At 43.4% G+C, this 23,986-nt stretch overlaps 1 protein-coding gene across 1 annotated transcript; it reads right to left on the bottom strand.

The window, feature by feature from the left end:
* Positions 1 to 13: 13 nt before the first annotated feature.
* On the bottom strand, positions 14 to 23,758 carry ano5a (anoctamin 5a). The gene is made up of 22 exons (XM_083666447.1): positions 23,568 to 23,758; positions 19,240 to 19,307; positions 18,235 to 18,372; positions 17,692 to 17,733; positions 12,494 to 12,601; positions 11,493 to 11,561; positions 10,255 to 10,539; positions 9,924 to 10,043; positions 9,621 to 9,736; positions 9,365 to 9,499; positions 9,144 to 9,249; positions 8,479 to 8,539; positions 7,742 to 7,893; positions 7,223 to 7,303; positions 5,992 to 6,220; positions 5,495 to 5,673; positions 5,085 to 5,182; positions 4,270 to 4,400; positions 3,934 to 4,139; positions 3,564 to 3,766; positions 3,236 to 3,341; positions 14 to 2,843 (listed from the first exon to the last, which is right to left on the bottom strand). The coding sequence occupies exons 1-22, from the start codon at positions 23,638 to 23,640 to the stop codon at positions 2,610 to 2,612; spliced, it is 2,940 nt and encodes a 979-aa protein (XP_083522573.1). The 5' UTR covers positions 23,641 to 23,758; the 3' UTR covers positions 14 to 2,609.
* Positions 23,759 to 23,986: the final 228 nt, after the last annotated feature.

Below are 23,986 nucleotides of genomic sequence, written 5' to 3'. Positions count from 1 at the left end.
CTTTTTTGGTATGATCATTTATTGGGAATTTATTCAGTTTACATTTGATACACAGTTCGACATAGTGAAAACGACATACATGGGCAGTGTATCAAAAAAGAATAGAAAAAGCAAACAAAACACAGATCTTTTTCATCAAGATCCAACATAACGTGTTGTAAACTGCCATAGTTTCTTCAAACAAATCTATTCAAATTAAATGCATTGCCAATAAAACATAACACAAGAAAATAGATATTCAGAAAAAAGACTGGAAAATCATATGAAGGTACAACATAGGGAGATTTTTGAAAAAAAAAGTGGTGAGATATTAATTAAGGCATTAACTGGCATTAGTTTCATAAAGCACACTGCATAGAAAGGCAAGATCGAACAGTCAAACAGTGTTCTGGTGTTTATGTGTTACTTAGTACTGTAAACACATTCATATCTGTATGCATCTATGTCAAAACATATCATATCATATAAGATGTATCTGCCTGAGATTGAGGCATAGCCAGCCATCTATCATAGAGAAAAAAGGTTAAATGAAAAGACTTCTTACATATTCTTATATAGGTACATTTTGAATACTCTTGAACACATTTCCTTCATTCAATAAAAAAATCCTATTAACCGAAAAGGTAAATGACTTTCACCATCTACATGCTTTAACATATCATTTTGTTATTCTCTTTAAATTCTAAATTCAAGTCAAGAAATGTATTAAAATGAAATCAAGATCCATTCTACACACATCTCTCCAACACCTACAGTACAACCCTTGTTCCATGTGGATAGACGTTGCTAAGATTAAAATATCATGTTCCATGACTAAATGGAGATACCTGCTTATAAACACTGATAACATGGTGTTACTACAGCAATCAGACTGACATGTTTATGTCTTGGTAGTCCTGTTTCATTAAGTGCTTTGTGCAAAACAAAAAACGAATATTTATCTTTCCTTCTCATCACAGACACTACAGAGGAAATCAAATCAGAACCATGAGAGAACTAAGCGCTAACTCATGTGCTTTATGAGAGGCAGCTGACAGGCCCCAGTGGACGAGGGAAGGCGTTCATTAGAGCTAACGTGTGGGTAAACACAGGCACATTACAAAGGGATCTCTCCTCTCAGGGCCCTGATCACCAGGCACAGCACACAGTAGACACACAGTCAACATGCACCAGCTGCTGCCCACTCCACCCACATGCCCAAATCCAACCTGCTGAGATATTGCTAATAGCAATGCTACTTCAACATAACTGGCCCTGACCGGAGGAAATCACATGGATACACAGTGGACAGCCTCCACTGACTACAGCACACAGAATCCTACGATTGCTCCTTCACAAACAGGCTTTTTTCACATATCATCCGATAGGCTACTTATTGTAGCTTTGGAAAACATATTGAAATGTCTTCTTCACTGGAGTATTGCAACAGATATCTGTGGACAAGTCTCTCTGCAAAGCAGCATTGAGGTGTAAAAGGAGTGGGCTGTTGAACAAAACAAAAAGTTGGCAAATTGCAAACCATTGTCTGTGCGCCCACTTGCTGATAAATGACGAGGTACATTTATAATCTTGTCCAGATTGAACTAATAAAAAATGCAAAGCTTCAACATATAAACAGCTTTGGGAAGTTACAACGATTGGCATTGAACAGTTTACAATATTATTTCCATGCTACATTTTTTGATTGTTCAGCAGTAGACATTCTTCATCAATCAAACACAGGAATTAAGGGAATTTGATCATGTTTGAACCTCTTGATGATAATGTTAAATGTAAACTGCATCTACTGCTATTTGTTGAATATGAACATGCATCTTCAGGGAACATTTAACATCACATAAGAAAAGAACATAATGTAAAACATAAAAAACCTACTCTCAACAAAATAAATAAACAAAACACTTGAAAACGTCCAAATTATATTACTTTTCCATTGAGTGAACCGTAGACCTACTTTAATGGTGCGCATAAAAGAGTAAAATATTAAGGCATTAGTCTTTGGTTACTTGTAGTGGCACTTACTAAAATAGAGACATGTCATGTGGTATGCGAAGAGATCTAAACTAAGCTGCCTGGTGCTAACACAGTGTTGGTACAGCATTGTGAATGACCTTCCTCTTAGAACATTCTCATTACTTCAGAGGATAACTACAGAGAGTGAACTAATACGAGAAAGGTCATAAATATAGCATATACTGTATGTGACTTCAAATGGTAAAATCAAGTGTACTGTATGATGACTACAGCCGTGCATGCTAGCTGTCGCCACGTTTCAAATCTCCCTACCCTCCCATATGTTGTCTGTATGGATCTAGTCGTGTGAGTGAGTGATGAATGGTTGAGGGTTGAGAATAGAGGATATTCATAGGACTTGGGTGGAACTGGCACCACAACATTTCAACCAAAATATAGTATCTTTCCTTCCCTTTGGCTGTGAGCTTTCCTCTATCAAATCAGCAGACAGACTTAAAAAAAAATAAACACCTCTGAGGAGCAGGGGTAGTTTACAGAGAATCTCCACCAGACCAGCTCAAGCCCCAAGCCCAGCTTTAACCAGATGATGATGTGGATGGAGGGAGTGGGCGGAGGGAGTGGAGGAGACATTGGGGCTAGAGACACTCAGCCAACACCTCATGCTGGGGTATAGAGGGGTAGATCATAGGGCTGCAGGAACACTCGTTATAGCCGTTGTTCTGGCTGAGCTGGACCTTGAGCTTCTCCACCTCGTAGTTATGCAGGTACTCCTGAATCAGGTAGCGCTCTCTCTTGATACGAGCCTTCACCTCCGAGGGCACGTCAGGAATCATCCAGGCCACAAAGAACTTCACCACAAACACCACATGCTGAGAGAGGAGGGGGGGGAAGGGACAGAAACAGATCAGTCTCCTGCTCACACTAGAGCTAACAAAATGGTACCCACTATGGACGAAAGTCTGCTATGACTGAGTGGAGGTAGAAATCGGAGGACAGGCTCATTGTAATGCATGGGTGTTCGATGCCATTCCTCATTCCATTCTGCATTACAATGAGCCTGTCCTCCGATTTCTACCTCCACCAGCCTCCCCTGCTGAGGATGGATCTGGCAGATCGTGGATGTATGTGGATGTTAAAAGTGTAGGATGACAATGTTACAGGTGACTACTAAAGGGTGAATAGAGATGTGTTAGAGGTGTGGGCCTTGTCTGTAGTGGGCAGTAGGTTTAGTGGTGTGGGCTGTACTGGAGCCCTACTGTACCTCCATGATGATGATGAAAGCCAGCTTGGCAGCTAGGATGTGCCAGAACTGCATGGTGTGGGAGTACTGCTTCTCATGGCCCGGTGGGTAGCGATAGTCACGGTACCTACAGAGTAGGAATAGATCAGTGTCTTAACACAAAAATAGATTGACAAAGACAAGCCATCATAAATACTTATACACACGCACACACACACGCACACGCACACGCACAAGGAAGCACGCAAGCAAGCACACACACACACACACACGCACACCAACACAGACACACACACACACACACACACACACACACACACACACACACACACGCGCGCACGCCTCTGACCTGCAGGTGGTGATGACGGAGCTGTTGAACCAGGCAGGGCTCTCTCCATCATCAGGCCGGTTAGCGTCGGGAAACTCAGAGATGTTGAACACTGACAGGCTGTTGTTGATGTAGCCACTCATGCTGATCTCATTCCCAGGGTGGTAGGCGTACATGTACACCAACCGAGGGATCATATCTGAGGTGAAGGCTACAATAAACGCCTACGGGTTGAGAAAAAGAAGAAGATTTAAGTGAGTTAGGAATCATATTGTTGGAGAAGATTAGTTTAGACACTCACTCGAAAAGGGCTTGAATAAAAAAAACAAAAAAACAGAACTATCGTCAAATAGCAGACATCTTGTCGAGGGAGCACAGCTTGCACACTCACATTAGTGACGACAGAGAGGACGGCCACTCCGTTGAGTATCTCTTGCCAGGCACCGATGCTGTGGGCCTTGGATGCAACAGGCCGTCTGAACTGGGTGGTGAACTTCCAGGCATCTACTCGAACCTCCACAATGTTATTAAAGAGGGCCAGGAGGGGAGCCAGGGGAAAGGAGGCCACAAACAGCGTGATGAAGCCAAACTGGATCACTGTAGCACAGTGGAGGAGAGACATGCTAGTGAGACAGAGGGAGGCACACTGTGCCCTCTGCAGGAGAGCAGGGGACATTGCAACAAGCAGGACGCCTGAGGAGTTACAAGGTTCTCTTCTTCAGCTTACCCATCTCCAGGTACTCGTAGAAGAGACCCAGCTGGCCAAAGTGCTGCAGGTCATGGTCCTGCTCCCAGCGGCTGTAGAGACTCTCTGGGTGGCTGCGAGCCTTCCTGCTGCCCCACCAGTTCATCAACCACCTGAAGACATGCAGCACAATAGTTAGCACAACTGCATATGGGATTGATATACACTCACCGAACACTTTATTAGGAACACCTGTACACCTTCTCATGGTGGAGGTGGTGTAATGGTGTGGGGAATGTTTTCTTGGCACACTTTGGGCCTGTTAATACCAATCAATCATCGCTTGAATGCCACAGCCTATTTGAGTATTGTTGCTGACCATGTGCATCCCTTCATGGCCACAATTTACCCATCTTCTAATGGCTACTTCCAGCATGATAATGCACCATGTCACAAAGCAAAAGTCGTCTCAAATTGGTTTCATGAACATGACAATGAGTTCAGTGTTCTTCAGTGGCCTTCCCAGTCACCGAATCTGAATCCAACAGAACACCTTTGCGATGTGGTAGAACAGGAGATTCACAGCTTGAAAGTGCACCTGAAAAATCTGCAGGAATTGCATAATGCAATTCTGGTGCTAACACATGCAGAATCTCAAAGGAATGTTTCCAACATCTTGTGGAATGAATGCCACGAAGAACTGAGGCTGTTTTGAGAGCAAAGGGAGGCCCTACCCAGTATTAGAATAGTGTTCCTAATAAAGTGTTCAGTGAGTGTATATGAAAGCTAAAGGTCTATGACAGAGAGCATGTTTAGGGAATTTGGGTTTCTACAGTGGTGACAGTTGGAGTACTCACGGGACCAGAGCCTCCTGGATGTTGCCCCACACCTGTTTGCCAGTCATCACTATGACCAGCTGGGTAGTGAGCTCTATCAGACAACCACCTGGGTCACACTGGAGAGAGAGGGACAGTCAGTCTCATATCTCTCTGTGATTCATCTAGTATGTATTGGAGATAATAATAATGACATCTAACAATATATAAATATTATATAAATATATAAATATAACATTTATAAAGCGCTTTTCATTATACAAGAAGAATCTCAAAGTGCATAAAATAAAAGATCAAATAAAACAATTGTTAAAATAAATAAATAAATATATACATATATATATATATATATAACCATATCATGAAAGCAGCAATCAAAGTCTAGGAGGAAGGGTAAGGAAAGGTAGGGGGGAAATTCTGTAGTATGCTACCTCCTCATTCCTCAGCCCGGTCCAATTGCCAAACATGTAAATGTAGTCTCCAGGATATCCAACAAATTTTCCTTTGAAGAAGGCCACATAGAAGCAGGAGGAGTAGTAGTTGACAAACTGGAAGAGGAACATCTTCACAGTCAGCTTGTTCTCATACTCCAGGTGAGTCCTCGGGATTTCTGTGGAAATCAAGTTTCACAGTCACAAAAAGTATTGCAAAGTATTCTACCAACCATCTGAAATTGCATTTGGAGGGGAATACCCCTTTTTCAACTGACTGGGTGGCCTTGTGGTTAGAGTGTCCGCCCTGAGATCGGAAGGTTAAATGTTCTATCCCCTGCCAAGTCATATCAAAGACTCTGCTTGGCACTCAGCATTCAGGAGATGGATTGGGGGTGAGGCCATGTTCTTGTACATTAAGCTGCCCTTCTACAAAAACAGGAGATAGGCTTCTGGCTTGTGTCTTCCAGCGCGAATATGTAAAGAACGCTCCTCACCCATATCAGTGATCCAGATGGCTACTCTCTCGTACATGAGGTTGAGGATCATGATGATGACGAAGTTGATGCAGGAGGCGGTGACGGAGGTGGCCAGCTGGGGGGTGATGAGGGAGCCCACCACCTGCAGGTTGTTGGTGGGGCTGTCCTTCATGATGCTAGCAAAGGCTGCGTACACAGCCAAGCGGTACGCTATCACCCCGATGATACAGGCAATGATCAAGGAGATCTATGGGACCGACGGGGTGAAGACAGGTGAGAGAGGACACATGAGGGACATAATACATACTGTACATTCATATACATGCAAGACACACACATATACATGCCAGACACACACTGACGTGTGTCCCACAAGTTAAATCACTACGAACACACTATAAAGCCTACTGTTAAGGAGCACATGCTTATACAAACATGCACTTTCAACAAAGATCACATTTGACTACAACCATTTTTTCAGTTACTTAGCTGTGGTCTAATACTGTATGATTTTCAATATTATGTGCTGAGCAATAACAATGGGAAGAAATGTAGTTTTGTTGGTGATAATGATCATGACGATGATAATGACGATGATAATAATGATGATAATGACGATGATGATGACAATGATAATGACGATGATGGCAAAGATGAGGAGAGGGAGGAGTGAGAGAAGCAGGGAGGGAGAGTTGAGAATGAAGATAATCATAAAGGAGTATTGCAAAGAGACAATGCTCACCCATAATACGACGGTGGCTCCAGACAAGCATGAGCGAGCACACTTGCTTGTTACGGGTAAGTAAGGCTCCATTTCCTACACAATAATCAAGCAAAGCAAGGACACGGCAGTCAGTCACCATGGTTACCACTGTCCCTAGACCAGACCAGACCAGACCAGGCCAGGCCAGGGACAGGACTGGGCAGCATGTCAGGGCCCACACACAGCTGCTTGTGAGGGCATGTCACACTGAGCTCAGTCCACTGACCACTGCAGCACCACTGTCTCCTGGTGAATCCATGCATTTACAAACATACCAAGACACAAACATATTTTGGAGTTTTCCCAGTATTGCTGGCTTGAATAATATTTAAATGTCCCCGATTCACCAGGTAAAACAAAGCTGCAACTAGCATTGGACATCTGAGTCTCCCAGACATGTCCAAGCCATCAACACAAGCCAGGCCACTCCTGCCAAAACACCTCCTCCACATCAAACTGGCATTCCACCCTGCGTGCCAGTCTTACCCACAGCATCACGGTGACCCAGCATAGAAGCACTTTCCCCACTAGATCAGCTGCAGTCCTTTCAAGAACCAACTCCATCTCCTACAGCCAGGACAGGTTGCATGTGGCGGAGAGTCAGGGCCACGTAACAGCCCCCTTTACCCTCCCTATTTGTATTTTAAATGTTTGTCTGCACCTTTATATTACACTAGCTGATGGGCACCTATTCTTCAACATCCTTCACAATGTTATCATAACTAAATGAAGACAAAAAACTGCCATAGAACATACATTTGTAATATCATGACACCCTACAATGCAACATAAATGTAGTGTGTACTTTACGAATCGTAAAATAAAAATAACTTTCACTAAAACAATTTCCCCACAACCCTGTACAGACTACTAATGAATACGTTGTTTGAATCCTGTACAAACGACTACAAAGTAGTACAAAGGTAGTACTACTACAAAGGTTTTAGCCCCTTCCCCAGTATCATGCACAGAAGCAATGGACAAAGCTTAAGGGCCCTCAAGCACCTGGGTGATGCGGTTCAGCCTGCGGCTGGTGCACTTGCTCTCGTACTCTGGACGTAGCTGCAGCTGCTGCTGCTCCTCTTCAAAGTCCACCAGGTCCCACTCATACTTCAGACGGGCCTGCCGACGCTTCCAGAACTCCAGGAACAAGGTCACTGCAAGGAGGGCACAGCCAGGTGAGACCAGGAAACGTTGGGAACATTTTCTACACAGCCAGGTGAGACCAAGGGAAACTCTGGGAACATTTCTACTAGTGCTGTGCATGCTGGCATTACAGCCGTTTCTGCACCATGATCACTTCAGTGTAATGCATAGACAGCTGCCATTCAACCACATTGACCATTAATGAACATTTATGTATGACTATTAATGTATCACTTTAAACAGATGAGGGAAGGTTCTATTCTTAACAAGCCTACAGTAAACATGTTGTCCCTACCAATGATGTAGCCCCCCCCTTTGGCCATTCAGTGTAATTTTGTAAATGCCGGATCTCTATGGCAAGATGGATCATTCACCCAAGTTTTGTCAGAATTGTCCCAATGGTGTCTGAGATCGCATGTGACATACAAACACACTGTACGAACGAACAGAGGCCGATCCACAGTCCCCTCCCTGATTTCATCGTGGGGGACAATTAAGTATCATTGACCTCTAAAAGGAGTGTCTGTTTTCTGACCATAGTTGTAGAGATTAGAAGCTCCCACTAGGTGGTGGTCATGGCTAGGATATTCACTTACCCCAAATCCCCATGAATATGGCGAAGAATACCGTCCCCACGTTGTCAAACATATGCGATTGCTGAAAGAAGAAGTAGATTAACAGAGAATTATTTATCCTTTATTTATACAGAGGAAAGTACCTTGAGACCAGGGTCTCTTTTTCAAGTGTGTAATCTAAACACATCACTATTTACATTTCATTCCCAATACATTTACATACAGTTTTTTACAGACAACAATCATTCATAACAAGAATAAAAGATTAGTTTCTAAATAAAACAAAACATGGGGGGTCTAAACTTCTGAGACCTCTGTGTTAAATCGTACTCTCAGACTTGCACTGTATATGAGAAAACACTTGACATTTTTGCATTTTAGCTAATTTTAAGATTGTCATAGCAAAGGTTCTGAATACTTATGTACATGAAGTATTTCTGTATTTCAATTTTAATTAATTTACTGACATTTCTAAAAACCTGTTTTCGCTTTGTCATTCTGGTGTGTGGATTGATGGCAAATTCTTTTAATTTAAACCATTTTAAATTGAGTCTATAACACAACAAAATGTGGAAAAAGTGAAGGGGTCTGAATACTTTCCAAAGGCACTGTATACAGTAGATGTACTGTATCTCTTAGATATAAAACCTTCATATGACTGCAATCACAGAGCCAGGAGTTCTTACCCAGGATGAGTTACAAGTTGAGTTGAGTTTCCAGTAGCCACATTTCTTATCACAGAGTGGACACATGATGATGCGGCCTCCAACCTCTGGACTGCAGATTTCTTTACTGGAGGCGGAAAAACGACATTTCAAAACAATGAACTGATGAGGAAATTATCAAGTCACCATCCTGTGTACAATACTGGGTGAATAGTCCCTCTCTCTTTCTCAGCAGGGGTCACCTCCAAATGTTGTCATCGTAGGTGAGGATTCCATAGATGAAGCAGATGAGGCCCACTACTGCAGCAAGGAACAGCATCTCAGTGTAGAAACCCAGCCAGGCAAAGTAGATACCAATCTTCTCCCCATAATATTTCCTGTTTGAAGCAAACACAATCAAAAACAATGCAGGTTGTGAATTCCTCTGCCAGATCAGTACAATGTCTAAATATAGCAACAAACAGACAAATGATACTGTAATCCCTCTTCTGTTCCCACCGTATAAGGTTCAGCGGCTGCTCCTTGAAGAAACAGAAGAACTGGGCCCAGTTTTTGTAGAGATTGTATCTCTCACTCTCGCAGTTGGAATCCAGCGATTTCTTCCAGTATCGACACTGCGCACACACACACGCACACGCACACGCACACGCACACGCACACGCACACACACACACACACACACACACACACACACACACACACACACACACACACACACACACACACACACACACACAGTTCTCTATTAGCATCTATTACATTAGTCATCAGCCAAGAGAGAAAATGATACTGGATTCTTACATCATGTAGAGGGAAAGCAGCAGTGTAGGTCCCGTTGTTTATCAACCGCTTGATACCCTTCTTGTCCTTATCCTCCCGATCCTCCTTGTGGTACGGGCAGCGCGCTAGGATGTAGTACACCTGGGAGGAGGGACGGACAAGATGCGGTCTGACAGAGTACTCTCTCAGATTTAACATTCATATAAACAATAGAAAGTTAAACATTAGTGTTGCCCGGTTCTACAACTAGAGAACCCCCCCCGAGACGATGTGTTTGCAGGCATACAGTACAACACATTGCATGAATACATCTACTCATCTTATTAGAAAGAGTTCATGGTGGTGCACTTACTATCCTGTTGCGAGTGGACGGAGGGAAGAAGGTCTCCTTGTTGTCGATGAGGAAGAAGTCGGTCTTGCCCTTGTTGAAGGGGGAGGTGAAGTAGTCAGGCTCAGGGTTCATGACGTGGTCTGGCAGGCGGAAGGGGGTGCACAGCCACTCCAAGGGGATCTCAGTGTTGTTGGGGATGTCGTTGGCCTTGAAGGGCACCTTGATCTTCAGCACATCTGCATAGGTGGCCAGCACCTCCCAGGGAGCGTGGATCTTCAAGAAGTAAGTCCTACCATTGTCTGACTCCTGAGGTGGGGAACAAGGGAATAGTTAGAAAGATGTATATACAATATAATTCTGATCCAGATTATTTGTTACATAGGCCCTTTAAATGAGAGTGTATAGATTATGGTCCTGATTTTGACACTTAACATTATTGTTATCAATCACCTTGGCTTAGTCATACTCTCTTTTAATAATGAACATACACTCACCAAACACTTTATTAGGAACACTATACTAATACTGGGTAGGGCCTCCCTTTGCTCTCAAAACAGCCTCAATTCTTCGTGGCATTGATTCCACAAGATGTTGGAAACATTCCTTTGAGATTGTGGTCCATGATGATATGATTGCATCAAGCAAATCCTGCAGATTTTTCAGGTGCACTTTCAAGCTGTGAATTTCCCGTTCTACCACATCACAAAGTGTTCTATTGGATTCAGATCCAGTGACTGGGAAGCCTACTAAAGAACACTGAACTCATTGTCATGTTCATGAAACCAGTTTGAGACGACTTTTGCTTTGTGACATGGTGCATTATCATGCTGGAAGTAGCCATTAGAAGATGTGTAAATTGTGGCCATGTAGGGATGCACATGGTCAGCAACAATACTAAAATAGGCTGTGGCATTCAAATGATGATTGACTGGTATTAACGGGCCCAAAGTGTGCCAAGAAAACATTCCCCACACCATTACACCACCTCCACCATGAGAAGGTGTACAGGTGTTCCTGTGTTCGGTGAGTGTATATTTAAATAGGAGCTATTTTCAGTATAGGGCTGTTTAAAGAGATGGTTTGAAGCCAAGGAACTGATTTATCTCCCTCCGGTGGTGGAAAAGAGTACTGGTATCCTGTATAAAAACACTGCCCAGAGACAGCCAGTGTGCTAAAGAGATCTTGTTGCAACCAGGCCAGTGTATATATTGACCATGACTTGTTGTTAGATTTAATCTAATAAACCGCGGGCCTCTTACCGATTTATCCTCCGTCTCCAACTCCAGACCTGCCTTTTGCAGATTAGCCTCATACTCCCTTCTCCTCTCCTGTAGAGAAACACATAGATACACACAGACATATCGAGGGCTTGTTTGTTTCATTTGGCGCAGGAAATGCAGCCTCCTGTAATATCTCACAGCTTTATCATCTGTATTACAAATACAGGAAATGGGCCTGAAATGTGCTACGACTCCCACATAGTGGAAAGAATGAGTGAGTTCCTGGCCAAGTGTGGGGTCAGTGTGGTGACTCAGAGCTATTTCAGAGGGCATGTCCCGGTAATTTACCAGTACTGTTAGAAAGAGGTGTTTCAGAGTGTTGTGTGAGTGTCAGGGCAGAGCCAGCAGACAGGCTTCACAGCCATGGGGCAGTAACATGCAGGTGTGAGGGCCAACAGACCAGTCACAGACACAAGACCATTCACCACTCTACCTGGGGCCAGCCACAGCCAAACATGTGGAGAAGGTCTTTCACACAACATGAAAATACATGTTGAAAATACTATTCAATGACAACACTTTGACTAATTTACCAAAGAAACCAGGGTCAACACAAGGTTAACTCAGAATTGCATGAAGGGCTGATTTATACTGGCTGAGAATAACAACTAAAATGTCTGTTTAGGTATTTGGGGTTATGCAGCATATCAAGTAACTCATCTCACCATGCAAATGTTACATTATCAACAAAAGAGATTGATGAATGTTATATTATGAACAACCATTTGTGTATGAATTGAGTGTCTGAGCTGATGTACTGCAGCAGAGCAAATTGAAGTGAAACTGCAGTTCATGTCAATGCTCATAATGACTCATTACTGACTGATCAACTGCCAGTTTCTTCTGCTCAAGAAACCAGCACCATGAAACAATGGGAATTACCATGTATTGAAATATTGATGATAACTCTGCATTCCCGCCAGATGAAAGAATAAGTACTGTAGGAGAACACACTGAGAACAGCTGTAGGTTTTACTAACCTCTTTCCTCTCCCCAACCTTGTCTTCCACGTAGGAGAGGACAAAGTCAATCCTGCGCACTCCATCCCGGAAGAAAACAGAGTCTTTACTCTGCCGCTGCTTGTCAACCTGCAGAGAGACAGAGTGGAGATGATCACAACATACACAAACACATACAGTAAGCAGGCACAGATAAACAACACCATCTAAAGCCAAAGCATTTGGATGCAATCACCACTGCAGATCACCATCACTCCAGCTTGAGTTTGAGTACCTGTGCGAGCGTTTCAAGGCACAATGTTAGCTCTTATTGATCCTAAAAGCTGGATAAATCCACTGCAAATCAATAATAACAGTCTGGATCATATTAAAAGGTACATATGTTCATTACAGGGCCAACACGGATCACATGCTGATGGCAGGAACATTTTCTAATTTCTGTAGCTAAAAATGATCAATGTTCCATTGAACAAGTTAGGAGATGTGTGTGTGTGTGTGTGTGTGTGTGTGTGTGTGTGTGTGTGTGTGTGTGTGTGTGTGTGTGTGTGTGTGTGTGTGTAAAACTGTATGCAGAGCATTTTGTAAGACAGCCCAAAAGGCTGTTTCAGATCCTGGGATCCCATGTCTCATGACTGCAGTGTTTCTATGCCAACAAATCAGCTTACCAAACAAAGGAGAGATTATGTGAAAGGGCAAGGGTATGTGGAACATTCAATTAAAAATCAAAGACAGTCAAAGAGACATCAAGCTACCAGAGCAACAAAACAGAAGAGAAGTTGCCTGTTAAACCAGCCGCGTCTGGCTCAACCTTTGAATTCTACTGTACATCCACGGAAGTAACTGACCAGGAACTGGAAACTGAAGAATCTATTTGTAATTCCACCTTTGGCTAAACTAAACCCCTGTTCTCAGCCATGTTTACCAACCCTGCACTAGTTCAGCCCAATGTGGCCTGCGTAGAAATAAATACCCTACACTTTGCTCTGACACAGGAATGCCATGGGAGAGAAAGAGGAGACCTGCCTGCTCTCTCTCTCTGTCGCTGCTGCTACAGCTGTTCACTATGCTATAAATACATATTGCACCACATATTCTAGAGCAGCCTGCTTCATATCACTACTGTAGCTGTCCGGACAGAATCCTGCTAATAAAATTAGCATAACAAACACATGTAAAGTCCTATTCCCCAGTCCCAACAGCCTCTTCACCCCTTACACACAGAGTGAGTCTGCCCTGCCTCTGGTTCTTACTACAGCTACAGGGCCGAGGGGGAGGGGAAGAAAAGAAGAGCACTTTACCTCCATGGCCCACTCCTCTATGTCTGCAGTGCATCAGCTGAAAGGCTGGCCGTTTGGCAGAGACAGAGAGTGCTTCTCTCCCCTGGGTTGCACTGCCGAGCCCCAAACTCACTCACTCTCTCTCTCCCTCCTCAGTCTCTGGGGCAGAAGGGCTCCATCCAGTCCACTCGCATCCCAGGACAAGCCCACACTTGCTCAGACATCCAGAGGAGGGAGAGAGAGAGAGAGAGGAGAGGAGGCTCCTAGTGATGACATCAGCTTGCCAGTAGCACAGCTTCTGCCAGCAGCACACTAATGTAATAAGAGGGGGGGTAATACAGAATTTACCTAAAAATTCCTTGGAGCACATGGCCTCCATGTAAAGCATGTACATTCACAGACGAGACATACAAGCGCATGCATTTTTAAACGTGTGCATAAAGCTACCTCATGGCCTACTGTCTGCTGATGGTAAAACCATTATCAGTATCAGTGTGCCAACAGGGCATTTAAACAGAGGTAAATTAAAACAATCACAGATTTGCTATCTACAGTAGATACTGTATCTATTGAAAGAACCTTAATACTTAACAATATCAGTGTACAAAGTACAGAGAGCCGAGGGGATTGATATCAGACACAAGTTAGTTGTCTAAGCCCTGTGTGTCCTCTACAGTACAGGCAACAGCAGAGCAGTATTCAGTAAAGACATGTCTCTGGTGTATAGGACTCTCTGTGTTAGATTAGATTAATCTTTATTGTCATTGCACAAGTACAAGACAATGTACTGAGACAATGAAATGTACTTTGGCATCTAACCAGATAGGTCAAATAGTGGCAAAGTGCAAAAGACATGATATTGTAGACAGTGCATGGTATTACAGTATAAGGTATTACAGTATAAGGTATTATAGTGAGTATAAATAAATGAATATAATAAGTGAATATACATGAGATGAACATCAATATGATATGTACAGTTGAACAAGGGAAATAGGTCTTGAGGTATGTTACATACACTCACTGAACACTTTATTAGGAACACTAACCACCGGGATTCTGAGTTCAGCAGAGTAACAGCTGCAGGGACAAAGCTGTTCCTGAGACTACTGGTGCGGGAACAGAGACTCCTGTACCGCCTCCCGGATGGGAGGAGGGCAAACAGTCCGTGGCTGGGGTGAGATGTGTCCCTGCTGATGCCTCACGCCTTCCGCAGACACCGCCTGCGCTGGAGGACCTCGATGGCAGGGAGTTGGGCACCGGTGATGTACTGGGCAGTTTTCACCACCCGTTGCAGGGCCTTCCGGTCGGAGACAGAGCAGCTGCCATACCACACTGTGATGCAGTTTGTCAGAATGCTCTTGATGGTGCACCGATAGAAGTTGACCAGGATTCTAGGAGACAGATGGGCTTTCTTCAATCTCCTCAGGAAGTATAGACGCTGCTGCGCCTTTTTGACCAGGGTGGAGGAGTTGAGGGTCCAAGAGAGGTCCTTGGAGATGTGGACACCCAGGAACTTGAAGCTGGAGACACGCTCTACCTCCAGCCCATTGATGTAGATGGGGGTGTGTCTGCAGCCCCCAGCTTTCCTGTAGTCCACAATGTTGTTACTGATCAGGCCTACCACAGTGGTGTCGTCTGCAAACTTGATGATGGTGTTAGAGCCATGCACAGGCATGCAGTCGTGGGTGAAGAGAGAGTCGAGGAGAGGGCTCAGCACACAGCCCTGTGGGACACCGGTGTTCAGGGTCAGGTTGGAGGAGGTGTGGTTGTCTAACCTAACAAACTGGGGTCTGTTGGTCAGGAAGTCCAGGGTCCAGTTGCAGAGGGAGGTGCTGATGCCAAGGTCACTGAGTTTGGTGACCAGCTTGGAGGGGATGATGGTGTTGAATGCTGAGCTGAAGTCAATGAACAGCATCCTTGCGTAGGTGTTGTTGTTATCCAGGTGGGTCAGGGTGGAGTGGAGTGCTGTGGAGATGGCATCCACCGTTGACCCGTTCGGGCGGTAGGCAAACTGGTGGGGATCCAGTGTGGGGGGTAGGTGGTCTTTAAGTTGGGCCAGGACCAACGTCCCGATTATGGGGGTGAGTGCAACCGGGCAGAAGTCATTCAGGCCCGCTGCAGCAGAATGCTTCGGCACCGACACGATGGTTGCTGACTTGAGGCACATGGGGACAACTGCCTGGGCCTGTGTGCTGAAGACTGACATCCTGATTCTCCCTCCTACTTCTGTCCTTCCTTCCTATGCCAACCTGGCAGAGCACCGTCTCTTCATGCAGTATCTAACCCCTGTTTAGCCTACTCTCCCTGAATTAGTTCCCAACCAGTCAACTGAATTAACCCCCAGTCCCGCGCACCATGTTGTACATGGCAGGGAGGGCGCTTTCTTTTGACTGAGACGTTGTGACAGCAGCTCTCTAATTTCCTCTAATTACAGATTACACATATGGAATCCCTGCAAACGCTGCCTGTAACCCTCCCCTCCTAAGTTAGTAGAGAGCTCTATACATTTACCAACCAAAGCCTGACCACAGGGTGTATACTGTAGACATACAGGCCTATGGCTTACGTCTGAATCAAGGAGGATAAATGTAGAACATGATGGAGGGCGAGCACTTACCGTAAAAGGGATTCTGTTTCCCCCATGCTAGGCTAGGCTATGTAATTTTCTCTGCTTAATGAGAGGAAGGCCTTCTCGTAAAGATGAGTGACATTATATCACACAGCAGCCACAATCGTGGTGCCTGAATACATTATGTTTAATGTAGGCCTTCAAATTACACACATATTTTGAGGGGATACATGTAGTGAATTGCTTATTATTTCATGATAGTGAAGAAGCAAACTCTCAAAATGCATCCCAACGTCAGATGTAACAAATGTGAATATACTAATAGATTTAAACCTAACGGACCTCCGCTTAGAGGCAGTGGAAATAAGAGTTCTGTAAATGGACATTATGAATCTCATGCTTAGGGAAGCCTATCATAATGTAGATTAGAAGTTGTACAAGGGTAGAAAGATTAGAACTCCTCATAAAAACGGCTCACATGCCGTTAAGACCTGACCACTACTGAGAGAGACAGTGGGTGAAACCTACACAGACAGCCACATGTTTAGTGCAGGCCTCTCATGAGCACAGGGCTGGGCCATGATTAGAGCACAGCACACACACAAGCCTGGTCCACCCAATACACACACTGGTGGAGCTTCTAGCTTCCCTCTATTTAACCCTGGGCTAGGACAGCCTGGCACCAACAACCTTCTGGTGACCACACCAGACACCACCATGATAAGTACTGTACCTTAGGTTATATACTATACGTTTCATACTATTTGTGTCATCATTTTGGGCAGAAGTTGGGTTTTGATGTTCCAGTTGAAAGAGGTTTATATGTGTGTGTGTGTCTGTGTGTGTGTGTGTGTGTGTGTGTGTGTGTGTGTGTGTGGGTATAGAAAAAAGGTGTGTGTGTGTGTGTGTGTGTGTGTGTGTGTGTGTGTGTGTCTGTGTGTGTGTATGTGAGCTCATTTCTCATTATGCTCTTTATATTGTGTGCTCTTCAGTGATGCAGACTGTGTAATTACAGGTGAGAACAAAACAACTGAAAAGGGCTTTTCAAATTTTAATTAAGCACACATGATGCATGAGTTTATTTGTCATGCCAGTACGTTTCCATGACTCACGTTAACCAGCAAAACATGCTTTGCAATGATGTACAAATGTAAACATATGTACACAAATGTACTGTATATTACATTCATTGTGCATTACCATTAAAAAAACTCTTGCTTTCCTCAATAATGCTTGTTGCTAAAGATCCAAAATGTAATAGACTATTAGCATCTAGCCCAGGGGGAAAAAAGTAAGGAAGCAAGGGTTGGATTTAGCCTCAGGCACGGGCCTACAGCAGCACCACACCAAGCCCGTTTACCATGCCATACCCTGGATCGGAACTTCAGGAACAGCGCCCTCTTTCTCCAGAGCTGTGGAGGAACCGGGCGGATAGTGAGAGTTGGGCCGACAAAATACAGCACAGGAGGAACCCTGGCACTGACATGCTCCTACTGTACTACACACACCACTGGCAACACCATACCCCAACACATAAACTCTAATGACAACTTATGAGAAAAGCCAGGAGAAAACAGGACCACAGTAAGACAAGCACTTTCCCCTGACAGTACATTAACCCCAGGCAGTACAGTACATAAAGTAGCAGAAGGGCCTCCATATGCATACGTGGTACACTACAATGACAACAGGCACACTGAGAACAGATACAGCATGCCGCTGGTATTAACTCAAGCACACAGAGGGTACAGTAAGTTACCATAACTGACAGCTGCAGGAGTGTGTAGAGATTGTAACACACATATACACACATATATACACACACACACACACACACACACACACACACACACACACACACACACACACACACACACACAGGAGCGTGCAGCGGTGCCCCTGCCACCTCTTACCCCTGTCAGAGTGTTGATGCGTTCAAGGGTGGGGGGCTCTGGGATGCTGCAGTCACTGTGTTCAGATTGGGGGAGGGAGGGTAGGCTGGAGTGCAGAGACTCACATGACTCAGCACAGCCAGGAGGCGTTAAAGGAGACTTACATGGAGAGGAGAGGAGAGGAGAGGAGAGGAGAAAGGGAAAGTGAGAAGACAGATAGCAGAGTAATCTATGGATCCCCTCCCCCACCACCGTGGAGAGCAATCCTGACCCTGGACAACCTGAGGGCTACTTAACCCCAGCCGGGCAGGTCATGAGATCCAGCCACATCCTGGCCATAGAAGGGTGGATGGTTTAAAGAGGAGCTGTTATAGGTCACACAACTACAGTAGGTATGTAATCAGTGTTGCTATGACAATTGAGGAAGGGAGGGAGGAAACATAAACATAACAACATTCCCGAGGACATCATGAACTTCCTTTTGCCAGGGCGACGCACACTGATGGACAGAAATGGCCTGGTCCCTGTACTAGCATACCACAGAGGAGTGGTAAACTAGAATGAACAAAAACATAATTGGCGGATGGAAATTAAATGATTTTTCACTTTTACACAAACAGTGCTTAATTCATTTGGATGAGAAAAGAAGATGCAAACTGGTGCTAGGATCAGCACACGCAGCCCACAACTGCATGCCATTGTACAGTAGGACATTGTACAGTAGTAAGAACTGCATGACATTGTACAGTAGTAAGAACTGCATGACATTGTACAGTAGGACCATTGTAATACTGCAGGAGTAACAGCTGTTTAAATACCAACCGAAAGTACAGTACCACATCACAATGAGCAGTGATGAGCAAACATGAGCCAGCCAAGTACTATATTGAATAGTTAAAGGCGAATTGTGTATCCAGGTCTTATCCAGGTCTTCCCATGACAAAAAATAGGTCTCACAAATTATGACTACTGTTTTGATTTATGTGTAGGTCTATCAAGATGCACCGGTGTATGTAGTGTGTTTACCTCAGAGTGTCCACGCTGGGGAGATCCTCTGCTGGATGTGGGGTGTGAGTGGTAGCCGTTGCTCTCATCTGAAAGACAGAGATAAAAGGGATAATGACTATTATGTATTATTAGTTATGATAGCATTGTAATTGGGTCATTCCATAAATAAAGGGGCCAAACTGTGACATCAGGGCCAACATTTCTAAATGGTTTCATTCCAAATGTTATTGTTTTCATGCAGTCTCATATGTGTAGTTACAGGAATAAAAGTCAAGACAGACAAAATAGGACCATAAGTTCTTTTCAATGTGCCAGTGCCTTTTCCCTGTTGTTTTCAATGTGCCAGTGCCTTTTCCCTGTTGTTTTCAATGTGCCAGTGCCTTTTCCCTGTTGTTTTCAATGTGCCAGTGCCTTTTCCCTGTTGTTTTCAATGGGAAGGATGTGTTTTGTGCATTCCTCAACCATAACAGCACGTCTTGCTTCTTTTAACATGCGCCCCAAGGAAGGTCCACAGGCGTGATGTGAAACTTTATAATAAAATTCAACGATTACACTATTACAATAACATCTACAGACGTCACTCAATTATGAGCACACACATATTACATTAATCCTTGCGTATGCTACTAATTTACTCACTTTCACTATTATAGCATCATGTTGGTTATCACACAAGCCTGCTTTGTAGAGATTTTAATTAATAAAACCCTTACTTGAATTAAGTGATAACCTTAGGCCTATATCTAACTAACATTAGGCCTAATTGCTTACGAATAACATTAATGACAACCGCGATTTTCGATGTATAGCTCAACAACGGTGACTATATAGATGGGAAGCATTAGATCCCGAAAACTCATGAATTATTTCTATTTGTGTGCTCATAAGAAATGCTTCACTGCATAACATAAAGGAGACACAAAATGTTATGCAGTTACAATGTAATTTCAAGAGGCGTACCTAACGATACATCAAAGAGCAAGGTCCAGGATTATTACAGGGTTCAAGACTAAGGTGTCATTTAATTGTTTAATGCTGAATATTATAAAGATGCATAATACTGTCATACATCTACAGAAAGAGATTTTTGCCAAATCTATGAAGATACAAAGCATAAGAAAGCATTCAGCATAGGTTTCCAAGTCAATTCATTAATTTTCTTGGACGTTGCTCCTCCCTTATACCTTGATGTAATTACAACCAATAACGTGTCTTGTCATCACTGACATGTTAAGAGGACTTCAAAGATGTCCACAACAAGAAATCCTCACTAGCACCCTTATTTATGGAAAAACCCAATAACATTGTTATTATAGCACTATTATAGAGAATGATAAAACAGATAGGCAGGTCAGGGTGCATCTCCGACCACCAGGGCATAAGAACAGCTGACAGCCATTGGCTCTGAGCTTAGGAGTGTTGACAGACAGCCAATGTTGTGGTCTATATGTGTCCTGAATTACAGAATTCAGGTGTTGTCACAAGAGCAATACCACAGTACTGCTTTTCGATTCACCTTATGACTTCAATGGGAGTCAGGCTGTGAATCAGCATTAACTAACAATGTTGAATCACTGTATTAGAGAATCCACTGAAGCAACTGCCTGTGCCAGCTATGAGGGGGATGGGGGAGTGGGGGTTGTGACTTTGGGAAGTTTGGTCAACTTCTGGCTACATTGTACAGCTAAAGGCCAAGGCTGTGTAGCCAGCCAGCTGGTGACTAAAGGTACTTTCTGACATATGTAACTTGTTTTGTTAATGTGTTTTGTTTTTATATGATGTATAGTGTGTTGGGACCCTGGTTATAATGCACTTTAAAACTAAATAAACTTTTGCCTTTTGCAAAAACAGTGAAAAACTTTCAGACCCATAAAAAATAATCATTTATGGCGAGCAGAGTAAACAGCTTGGGAACTACTAGGTCATTTGATTTCCATAAACAAATGGCTGGGCAGACCGAAAGTACACTGAGCGTTACACCTACTCAAAGGTAGCTTCTCTCTCAGCTCATGTATTGTATTTAAATAGACATTAATTGACTGATGGCCTCTTTGGGGCTATATTTAGTTCTGCCACAGCACATTCATGCACTCCTGAAACAAGCACTGGATGACGAAATAATGTAATCCCTCAGTGTCTCCCACATTGTTGTAATGACTTAAATGACACTAGGTTATGAGGGCTTCTGAGGCAACAAGGACATGAACGTAGATTCAGGCAACCTAGCAACCAATCAAATAGTCCCCTTTGTCAAAAACCAGTTCCTCTTTCATACCAGCCATGTATAACAGTACCTAAAAGCTACTCTGAGAAAATAACTACAACCCTATTTATCTTTTAGATAAGTTATTGTGTTATTGAAATATGTTATTCTGTATTAACTATAGTAACTATAGTGTAGCCTATATTCAAGCACAATAAAGACTGTAAGGAAGCCATTAGAAAATGTATTAAGTCCACCAGAAAGTAATGTTCTTGTTGGCTCACTGACACTGTCTGAGCAGTCTGACCTACAGTAAATGGTTTGCCAGTACGAAAGAAGAAAAGGATATGTGTTGTCGGATTTGTTCCCATGAAACTGTGACAGACTTTCTGAACTTTTAAAAGTGCCTCTATACAGTTACTGGCACATTGGAATACAGTGGCATCTACTGGGGTACTTCGGCAGCTCTGCTACACCAAGACTCCTTGTGCCAAAAGCTTCCACAGACCTACCATTGTTCCCTTCACAGTACAGCTGATCACAGTATCCCACAGCGTTAAGCCTGACTGTTTATCACAGCAACACAAAAGGGAAGGATAGGGGTATGAGGGAACATACATTATTTACATATCTACAGTAGCTAGTAGTTATTCAACAACTACCATACTAATGCTGATAAAGTCAAACAGGGTTATACATAAAAGTTGTGTGGGTATCTCTGGTGTGGGTGTGAGGGATAATCTACTGGTTATCTCAAGTGTGCTTAATACATTGATTTACAGTACACCCTTCCTTTCAACCTTTGGTTGAAATTGATTTCAAGTACAGATGTGACATGACTGTTTTAGCTACCATTTTAGCTACCAGACACACACACACACACACACACACACACACACACACACACACACACACACACACACACACACACAGACACAGACACAGACACAGACACACACAGACAGACACACAGACAGACAGTGTGGTAGGAAACACAGTCTTATCTCACAATGTGCCATCTTTACGATATCATCTACTAATCTTGTCTTCACATCACCAAGGTGACAGACAGGCTATGACTGGCGGTAAATTGTGTTTTACCCATTCTGTCTGTAGTAATTCAATCCTACAAACCTCAAGTTTGTGCCACTGACTTCTCTGTAATCTATTATACAGTACGGTAAGCTTTGAAGTCTGGGAAGCATCCAAAGTAAAATCCCTCTGTCATTACCATAAATGGTGTAAAACTGTCTTTTGACAGTTGACAGTTTGACAATTGAGCAGACAAAAGTTATGAGTCTTTTAATTGTAAGTACTGTAAGGGTTTTTCTTCAGGCTAAAGCAGTCATACAGAGAGCTTCTCCCTGCAGACTGAGAGAGGCTACCACCACGATTACTGGTGGTGACAGACTGTTTCCACTGGCCAGCTGTCAGGGCTGCAGGGTTGGCTGTAGACTTGTGACTAAGAGAGGCCGGCCTAGCCACAAACACGACCATTTTCAGCTAAAGAGGAATCTCTAGACCATGAGGCAGTCAGGAGCGTTAAAGGGAAAGTCAAATTTAGCAGTTTCTTACTGTAACACTTCACTTTGTATGGAACTGACCCATCCTTCACCAGCCATATATTGACAGTGAATTCAAAAATACAAATAAAACAAACACCAGTGGTAAAAACTGGAAGTATAGTGGGCATAAAACACAAAGTTAAGTCAGGAGATTACTCCATAATGATACAGCATGTTCTCCATTAACCTAATTTAACTTTCTACTGTGATTACATTAACAAAGCATGAAGATGCTGAGATATTTACCACTAATCTATAGTTTAGCCTACTAATGTTACAATCTCTGCCGGGTGTCATTATTAACCTCTACATGTTTTCTATGACAATCTGTGTTTGCGCTGACTAAATGTTCTGTTCATGCTCTGTGTTTATTGATTTTGGATTATTTTGTTCCAGTGAGGGCAGAGGTAATTGACAGAATATGACACCAGGTGGTACTCTGTCTGCGAAGCGTGGGATTTCAATTTTGGACAAAATTCAATCATTGTATTACCTGAAGCTGAAAATAAATCTAAAAGAGCATAATCACCAGTTCTTGCGGCGCCGCAAGTGTTATTAAGACACGCTTTGAAACTCACCACCACTGAAAGAATCCGTAGGGCTCATCTCTATCAAAGTTTCATCTCGCGTCTTCCCCGTTATTCGATTCATCTTGCCGTGGTAGTCGGCGGTCGGCACGGCAAAAACAAGGAGGATGGAATGGGTGTGTTTGGAGCCAAGGCTCTGTCCCAGCCCACGCCTTTACCTTCGGACTCACTGTGAAAGGGAAATGTTAAACTACCTTTCCACGAAGTATCTCGAAACTGCAGTCAGGATTTGAGACGTCACCTAGCCCCCAACATCCACTGAAAAAAAATCTCACCAATAAAGGGGAGTGGCCCAAACACATTCTGTCGGCGCACTTACAGTACTCTGGATGGTTCTTTAAAAACTGATACATTAACTGACAAGTATATTAATACATAACACATAATTACAAAAATAAGATACACATAAT

This window comes from Argentina silus, assembly GCF_951799395.1.
Source record: "Argentina silus genome assembly, chromosome: 3".
Classification (NCBI taxonomy): domain Eukaryota; kingdom Metazoa; phylum Chordata; class Actinopteri; order Argentiniformes; family Argentinidae; genus Argentina; species Argentina silus.
The sequence above is the reverse complement of the archived record's forward strand: the minus strand, read 5'-3'. Positions and strand labels throughout refer to the sequence as shown.

What these genes read in the sequence shown, in the direction of transcription:
- ano5a (XM_083666447.1), bottom strand. Translation starts at nt 23,640, where the DNA reads ATGAATCGAATAACGGGGAAGACGCGAGATGAAACTTTGATAGAGATG. An exon ending in TACGATGACAACATTTGGAG is followed by an intron (nt 9,250 to 9,364) that starts GTGACCCCTGCT and finishes TTCCGCCTCCAG; the next exon opens with TAAAGAAATCTGCAGTCCAG. An exon ending in TCCGTCATCACCACCTGCAG is followed by an intron (nt 3,342 to 3,563) that starts GTCAGAGGCGTG and finishes CCTACTCTGTAG; the next exon opens with GTACCGTGACTATCGCTACC.